Source organism: Sinocyclocheilus anshuiensis, unplaced genomic scaffold (assembly GCF_001515605.1).
Source record: "Sinocyclocheilus anshuiensis isolate Anshui unplaced genomic scaffold, SAMN03320099.WGS_v1.1 scaffold1734, whole genome shotgun sequence".
Taxonomy (NCBI): domain Eukaryota; kingdom Metazoa; phylum Chordata; class Actinopteri; order Cypriniformes; family Cyprinidae; genus Sinocyclocheilus; species Sinocyclocheilus anshuiensis.
The window spans coordinates 17,144-26,157 of NW_015544334.1; the positions used below are offsets into that span (position 1 = coordinate 17,144).

Sequence of the window (9,014 nt, forward strand, 5' to 3'; positions counted from 1 at the left end):
CCCTGGTCTAGTTTATAGTTGTAGTAGTAACAGTTTACCTTTAGTTTAGTTTAGATAACATTAACAACACTATTCAAATCTTAATGCTTTATTTATATTTATTTATTTATATATATAGAGAGCATGGTACCAAATAATGCACTTTTTCATGTAAAAACTGTATTTATTAATTTGTGCCATTTTTAATAATCAAACCTGACTAATATGTATATTTAAAAAAATATCTGTTTAAGTCGGTTTATAATATTGTGTATATAAAAATATATGTATTTTATAGCATATGTATATGCATATAAAAAAATGTTTTTCATTAAACACCAATACTTTAGAATTAGCATTTAATTCGCATTAGACAGTCCTTCTGATTTGTACCTTATTTTGAAATTAAAGAAACCTTTTTGCCTCCTTTTAATCTTTGTTTATTATTTCTCTGTTCTCCTCTATAATTGCCTGTCTCTCTCTTTATAGTCAAACTGTTTGAGGTGATAGAGACTGAGAAGACACTGTTTCTTGTGATGGAATATGCCAGCGGAGGTAAGTGTGTGTGTGAGAGTTTCATTTTGCACCCTTGTCTTTCCTGAGTGTTTATTTCTGACCTCTGTGCTCTCTGTCTCCTGCAGGTGAGGTGTTTGACTATCTAGTGGCTCATGGGAGGATGAAAGAGAAAGAGGCCAGAGCTAAATTTAGACAGGTGCAGTTCTCTTACTGTTTTCTTTCAACATGTTAGACACACACTGTAATTGGTTTTCTACTCGGTGTGAGTTTAAATGAGTTAATCAGCCTCGTTGTGTCCAGTAATGACCCCAGCCCACTAAACCCACATGTCTTGACTGGTATTAAAGAGCCCTTTAACACATGTTAGTTGTGTTCGGTTACTCAATAATGTCCCTGTACTAGAATGTGGAGAGACTGAAGACACTGGCATTAAGTAGGAATGCAGTAAAAGTAATGTTGCGCTCAGCTCATGCACTCAGAGCGTGTTTGTTACATCATAATTTAACTGGGGATGGAGCGGTGAGTCATTATCAGCAGGGTTGAGTCTGGCCAGTTCTGTGAAACAGAAGAGCCAATCAATGCTAACAATTGAATTTTTGGAAATGCTATTAATGCGAGTCGACAACCCATGACAAGCTTGGCCTGGACCAATGTCCTTTTCCTGAACTTTATTTAGTAATATCAATGTGTCACTACGTCTGATTAGATGCAAGCAACAATACATTTTCCACTTTGATTTATTTAGTATTAAGTGATCAATATCTAAGGAACTTACAGTTTTGCCAGTACAAAAGTTATGTTTAGGTTTATGTGTAAGTGAGATGTGTTTCTGTGCTGCTAGCATCGGTGGAAAAAAAAAAAAAAATGTATTAGCGCACAGTTTTAATCTGTTTGAAATAAGTCTCTTATGCTCACCAAGGCTGCATTTATTTGATCAAAAGTACAATAAAAACATTAATATTGTAAAATATTTTTACAATTTAAAATAACTATTCTGTTAGAATATATTTTCAAATGTAATTTATTCCTGTGATGCAAATCTGAATTTTTAACATCATTAATCCAGTCTTCAGTATCACATGATCCTTCAGAAATCATTCTAATGTTTCTTTTTTTTAAGATTCTTTGATTAATAGAAAGTTAAAGAAGTTAAAGCATTTGATATAGAAATCTTTATTAAATTCTTTACTGTCAATTTTAATCAGTTTAATACATGCTCGCTGAATAAATGAATTAATTTTATCTTTAAAAATTCTTACTGACCCCAAACTTTTGAATTGTACGTTATAATAAAAAAAAAGTTATGTTCAAAATCAACCCACAAATCACTTTAGGTTGTCTTTGCACATTTAAAGAAAAATAAATAGATAACAAAGCCTCAAATGCCTCTTTGACATTTGAGGATCCTTCTGCAAGATTGTCATTTTAATGTTTTGCCATGTTTATCAAAACAATGTTTTAATAAGGTTATTAGTTAAAATACCTTTAAAAGGTAAAACAACTGATTGAATAGATTTATTGAATGATTTCAAGCCTGATCTGATTTGTATTTTTTGTACAGATTGTGTCAGCTGTGCAGTATTGTCACCAAAAACGCATTGTTCACCGAGATTTGAAGGTAAAAAGTTAGTTTTCTTTTCTTTTTTTTGCAAAAACAGATATGGCATATATGACTGTATTAAAGTGCATACGTGTAAGAAGATGTATGGAAAATGCAAACAAGATGAACAGAAGCTAAAAGTGATCTGTGTGTTTCCCCAGGCTGAAAACCTGCTGCTAGATGCTGATATGAACATTAAGATAGCTGACTTTGGCTTCAGTAACGAGTTCATGGTGGGAAATAAGCTGGACACGTTCTGCGGCAGCCCCCCTTACGCTGCCCCCGAGCTCTTTCAGGGTAAGAAGTACGACGGGCCGGAGGTGGACGTGTGGAGTTTGGGCGTCATACTCTATACGCTGGTCAGCGGCTCCCTGCCCTTCGATGGACAGAATCTCAAGGTTTTACTTCCCTTTGTCAGTGTTTATATGTGTTTGTGTGCGTCACTGTATATTTACCGCTGTGTGTTTTCCACAGGAACTGCGTGAACGTGTGTTACGTGGTAAATATAGGATCCCTTTTTACATGTCCACGGATTGTGAGAATCTTCTCAAGAGATTCCTGGTCTTGAACCCAACCAAAAGGGGAACGTTAGAGGTTAGTCTCTGTCTGTCCATCTATCATAACTATTTTCTGGTTGCCTTTTTTAAAAATCTTTTAATAGTGTTTTTCATAACACTTGTTTTGTACTGAAAACAAAGCTGAATGATAAATTCAGTATTTATATATTTATACCAATATAAAATTAAGCTGTCATTGCTCAGAAATATTCAGTGAAAATGTGGTGTTTTTCATGTATTACTTATTTCAGTGAAAGTATGTTGTTATATGAAAGTTATATTGGTGCCATATAAGTGAGAATTATGAAATATTCTTGTTCATTTATCGAATTTAATCTTTTAAGGTACAGATTTACTGTATTTTACTTTATCCTTTAAACATTTATAATATAATAGGCTTCAGGTTTTTTTTCCCTTTTTTCTCCTTTACCTTTTAAAGCAATTTTAGAGCAAATATACGAAGAGTTCATTTGCAAAAACAGATCATTCCAGTTTTAACATTTTTCAAAAATCATGTTTTTTCATTATACATTCCAATTTATCTCAATCGAACTGTAGTTGGGTTATTTTGATTAGGTAAAAAAATGACTAAAAACACAGCTAACTAACACAATAAAACACAATAAAAACATGATAACATAATAAAAAACATGATTTTTGAACATTTAAAAAAAACTGAGTTATCTGTTTTTGCAAATAAACTCTTCATATACACTACCATTCAAAAGTTTGGGGTCAGTAGTTTATTTTATTTTAATTAATACTTTTATTCAGCATGGACATATTTAATTGTTCAAAAATGTGACAGTAAAGACATGTATAATGAGATAAATATAGCTACATAAATAGCTTTGTCATCACAGGAATAAATGTAATATTAAAATATAAATTGTAATAGTATTTCACAATATTACTATAATTTTGATTAAATAAATGCAGCCTTGGTGCATATAAAAGACTTCTTTCAAAAACATTAAACAAATTCCAATGGTAGTGTAAATGAAAATAATAAAATATTATTCTGTGTGTTCAGTTAGGGTTTATTTATTTTTAATCTTTTATCGTTTTTTTTTTTTTTTTTGTCGTAATGATCATTCCTCTGATAAAAATTATTCTGAGAGCATATATATGCATATCTAGATATACTGAATACCAAAGGCTGAAAAAAAAGACATTTCTATCTGCCATTGCATTGAGTCTCAGGCTGGATATGATTATTTTTAATTTCTCCTTCAGCAAATCATGAAAGAACGCTGGATCAATGCTCTCTTTGAGGACGATGAACTCAAACCCTTCCTTGAGCCAGAGGCCGACATCTCAGACCAGAAGAGAATAGGTAAAAGAGGAAACTACACTGCAGTTAGTTCGTATGCCACCGTATCAATGTTCATTTTTATGCAGCAGAAGCATTTCGCATGATCAACTTCGGAGCCGAGGGACATTTTATATTTATATCACAACACTGAGAGAAAGCGTCCAGAGACAATGAAATGAGGGTATAGAGGGCACACTTGTTAGTGTGCGTTGTTGCGTAATACCCAGCATCTGGCTCCCTCGTCTATCGACATCTCTGATGTCTACTCCTCCCTCTCCCGCTCTATTTCAGCGAGGATCTCCCCGTGTAGCAATGTGATATGATCACATGACTCCCGGTACGAGAGCTTAGCTCGCAGGAGCACGAGGCAGTGCGGTGCACCTCTGCTTTGCACGCTTATCTGCAATCATTCCGCACATATGCCTGCCAACGTAACCACACAGACACATGAGTGCACACCTGGTTACTTATTGAGGAAACTGCAGGAACAAGAACACTTGAATGTGGAAGTCGGAGTACATGGTGACTGTGCTCGTCTAGTCTCCCGCCCCCACTTTGAGAGAAGCCTCACGTTGAGAGGAGCATGCTGGAGCCTGGCAGCCCACGGAGGCCCTTGTGTATGTGTGTATGGAGAGGAGGTGAAACAGGGAGCTTTGGCTCTGGAAAGCACTTAAAGGGATAGTTCACCCAAAAATGAAAATGTTATGTTTATCTGCTTACCCCCAGGGCATCCAAGATGTAGGTGACTTTGTTTCTTCAGTAGAACACATTTGATGACTTTTAAGTCCAACCATTGCAGTCTATCAGTCTTATAATGCATGGCAATGGTAACAAAATCTGTGAGTGTAAAAAAAACATGCACAGACAAATCCAAATTAAACCCTGCGGCTCCTGACAACACATTGATGTCCTAAGACACGAAACGATCGGTTTGTGCCAGAAACCGAACAGTATTTATATAATTTTTTACCTATAATACACCACTATGTCCAACTGTTTTGAGCACGCGCACGACTTACGGTGCGTGAGGTGTGTACGCGCTCTGGCGTAGTTTACGCAAGCGCCGGAAGTGTCAACCAACATATGGATTCCCATGAGCCCATTAAAAGGCAGATCTGAGAGGGAGAAGGAGGCTTAATTCAGGCTCATGAAATATACCTTTCCATCTTGTTTCACTCTGGAACATGCATTAATGGAGAGAGCTCTTCGTCACACAACATCCAACTGGCTCATGTATCATGTAGATGCCCTCTTGAAAACCTCTAGACATCCTGACCAGTTTTTTTGTTGTTTATTTAGTTGTGTTCTACTGTTTAAGTTTTTCGACTTTTGGGTTTAGAAAATACTGACTGGTTACATTCAGTTACTTTTGACAGTTAACCAAAACGGCAAACGATTCCCATCTCTTTTATATATTTAAAACTGCTTGGTAGACTTGTTTTTCTTGTTGGTACAATTATAAATGACTATAAATTATATAAAATGTTATTAACATAAATAATTGATTAATTATTAAAGTCATTTATTTAGGGGTTGCACTTTGTTTTACAGTTTGTGTACTGTATAATTTAATTACTGTGTAATTACAGTGTACTTACCCAAGAAAGTACTGAGTAATATAAGGTAACTAAATAAACTTAACATGAGTTAAGGTTCGTTTCAGGTTTAGTTCCTAGTTATTTCCCATTTATTAGTACTGTAGTAAGCTCATATGTAAAGCAGAACAGGACAGTAAAGTGCTACTGCGTTAGTTCATGTGTTAGGTTTCGTGGACTAACAAACACCATTTTTAATATTTATTTTACAGCATTTATGAATTAAGGTTAATTCATAAATATACCATTATTCTTTAATTACTAATTACAAACGTTCGTTTTCCATTAACTAATGGGCTATTTTTTTTTTTACTTAATGTTAAATTAAGTAGGTTAGTTTAAAAAATAGTTTAAAAGTTATATCGAAATTTCTGTTTGAATATATTTTAAAATGTAATTTATTTCTGTGATGCAAAGCTGAATTTTCAGCATTTATTACTCTAGTCTTTCTGTCATTCTAATATGTTGATTTGGTGTTTAAAGGGTTAGTTCACCCAAAAATGAAAATTAGCCCATAAATTACTCACCCTCAAGGCATCCTAGGTGTATATGACTTTCTTCTTTCAGACGAGTCCAGTCGGAGTTATATTAAAAATTGTCTTTGATCTTTCAAGCTGTTTAATGGCAGTCAGCGGGTGTTGCAGTGCTTCAGTCCAAAAGAAGTGAAATAAAGTGCATCCATCCATAAAAAGTGTCTTACGCGGCTCCGGGGGGTGAACAAAGGCCTCCTGTAGTGAATCGATGTGTTTTTGTAAGAAAAATCACTTTAATGTAACTTGCGTCAACAGTTGTACACTGAAGCAGTTCCGGGTCAGCGTTGCGCATGCGCCGGTGAGTCTCGTGAAAACCAACGTTTGTTAACAGGAGCAAAGGAAGCAAAGTTTCCTTACTTTAGCAAAGGAAAACCAGTCTCCTCTTGGCTTATATCGAAATCTTCTGACATTCTTCTTTACAAATCCTCGTTTTGTACTTCTAATTAGTGACTGTTGTTTTGTTTTGATCTCTCCGCTGGGCTTCCGTGTTCGTCACTTCTGAGCAGCGCATGCGCAAAGCTGACCTCATACGTCATCGCCCGGAACTGATTCCCTTTACAGCAGTGAGCGCAAGCTACATTAAAGTGATTATTATGTTTTAAATATGGTTATTTTTCTTACAAAAACACATCGATTCGCTACAGGAGGCCTTTGTTCACCCCCCAGAGCAGTGTGAGGCTCTTTTTATTATGGATGGATGAGCTTTATTTCACTTCTTTTGGACTGGTGCACTGCAACACCCACTGACTGCCATTAAACCACTTGAAAGATCAAAGTAAAATTTTAATAGCCTATAATTCCAACTGGATTCGTCTGAAAGAAGAAACTCATACACCTAGGATGCCTTGAGGGTGAGTAATTTATGGACTAATTTTCATTTTTGGGTGAACTAACCCTTTAATAAACATTGCTTATTAATATTATTATCATTATTATGAATGTTACAAAAATAAATTTTTAGAAGTCAGTAAAATGTCTTTACTGTCACTTTTGATTAATTTAAAGCATCCTTGCTGAATAAAAGGGTAACACTTTAGTTTAGGGACCAATTCTCACTATTAACTAGTTGCTTATTAGCATGCATATTATTAACGTATTGGCTGTTTATTAGTGCTTAAAAGTAACACTTTAGTTTAGGGACCAATTCTCACTATTAACTAGTTGCTTATTAGCATGCATATTATTAACATATTGGCTGTTTATTAGTGCTTAAAAAGCACATATTCTTGATGACCTTATTCTACATCCCTAATCCTACCCAATACCTAAACTTAAAAACTATCTTACTAACTCTTAATATTAAGCATCATAGTAGTTTATTGAGGCAAAAGTTGTAGTTAATAGTTTGTTAGTAGTGAGAATTGGACCTTAAAATTAAAATAAAGTGTGACCAATAAAAGTGTTTTTTTTTTTTTTAATAAAAACAAAAAATCATACAGACCTTAATGTTTGAATGGTAGTGTATGTAAAATTACCGTTATCCAGTACATGCTATAAAATCCTGTGCATGTTAGCCATTCCATGAACTAATGTTAATGTACAGAACCTTGTTGTAAAGTGTTACCTAATAAATGTATTTGAGTTAAAAACAGAAGGTACAGCGCATGCTCTTTTAAGGAACAGTGAATGGGTGGCTACAGGATGGATCTGTGTATTGTTAGCATGTGTAGGAGGAGCGGATGACTCAGTTACATTCTTACAAATAAACTGGATTTATCTCTTGGTATCGACCTACTGGTTTATAGTGTCTGCATAGCAACTGAGGGGGTGATGTGTGATACGATTATGCTAACATGTTGAATATTTAATTATCCTTAATCTCTAAAAGACTTAGATCCAATAGTCTTCAATTAGTGTCTGATTTGGTAGACAGCAACCCTCATTGTAGATATCATTCATGTTCTCAATACAAATAGTGTGGGATTACTTGTGTGCTTTCTTAAACCCTAAACCTAAGTGTGACCAATAATAATAGTAATAGTAACAAAAACTTACTGTGTAAAGATCTAAACCGAAAGGAGTCTCTAAAATTGATCTGAATTCTTTGTGTGTGTCATTCTCCAGATGTGATAGTGGGAATGGGCTTTTCTAGAGAGAAGATCCAGGAGTCTTTGTCCAAAATGAACTATGACGAGATCACAGCCATATACCTGCTGCTGGGAAGGAAGACCAATGAGGTGAGCTGCTAATGAAGAGTGGCTACTTACAACTGATATTATGGTTTATATTACAAATGTGACTTGCTGTTTTTGTGTGTTTGTAGGAGGTCAGTGAATCCAGCTCCAATACTAATCTCTCCGTGGCAAAGACCAGACCCACCAGTGAGATGAACGGCCAGTCACCATCGCACCTGAAGGTCCAGAGAAGCGTCTCCTCCAGTGAATCCAGAAAATCTAGACGCCACAGTGAACAAGGTGACTTTCTCTTTACAAACAGACCAATATTCGCTTTTTGGATCCAAAAGTTGCATATTTGCACAGACCTATCAATTGAATAAAAATTGTACTTAAATCTACTTAAGTCTACTATTTTCATGATATGCCTCTTAACTAATTAAATTAATCACATATCAGAATATTTACTGAGAAAATCTCCCGAATGTCTCTTTCACAGTTGGTGTGGTCGCTAACTCGGCGTTGAGTAACTCCAAGAAGACGGTTCCTGTTACAGCTGACGGTGACAGCAAACAGGAAGGTGGAGTCACAGCACGTAAGCCGCCTACTCACAGCCCCACCAGCCCACTCCTGGGTAACGCCAACAACCCAAACAAAACAGAAATACCTGACCGCAAGAGAGGAAACTCCATCACACCTAATGTGAGTTCACCCTCGCTGTTGAATACTGATGTTGTGTGTATGCATGCGTGTGTGTATATATATATATATATATATATATATATATATATATATATATATATAT

At 35.3% G+C, this 9,014-nt stretch overlaps 1 protein-coding gene across 5 annotated transcripts in view; it reads left to right on the forward strand.

Annotated features, from left to right (window-relative positions):
* Window positions 1-9,014, forward strand: part of LOC107698147 (MAP/microtubule affinity-regulating kinase 3-like) — a 33,207-nt gene that overhangs the window by 14,072 nt on the left and 10,121 nt on the right. For all 5 annotated transcript variants that reach the window (XM_016499086.1, XM_016499088.1, XM_016499083.1 and 2 more), the window contains exons 5-13: window positions 469-534; window positions 621-691; window positions 2,057-2,113; window positions 2,257-2,493; window positions 2,570-2,689; window positions 3,889-3,988; window positions 8,160-8,272; window positions 8,359-8,509; window positions 8,709-8,911. In XM_016499086.1, the coding sequence (XP_016354572.1) occupies window positions 469-534; window positions 621-691; window positions 2,057-2,113; window positions 2,257-2,493; window positions 2,570-2,689; window positions 3,889-3,988; window positions 8,160-8,272; window positions 8,359-8,509; window positions 8,709-8,911 (1,118 nt within the window). The remainder of the gene's footprint in view (window positions 1-468; window positions 535-620; window positions 692-2,056; window positions 2,114-2,256; window positions 2,494-2,569; window positions 2,690-3,888; window positions 3,989-8,159; window positions 8,273-8,358; window positions 8,510-8,708; window positions 8,912-9,014) is intronic.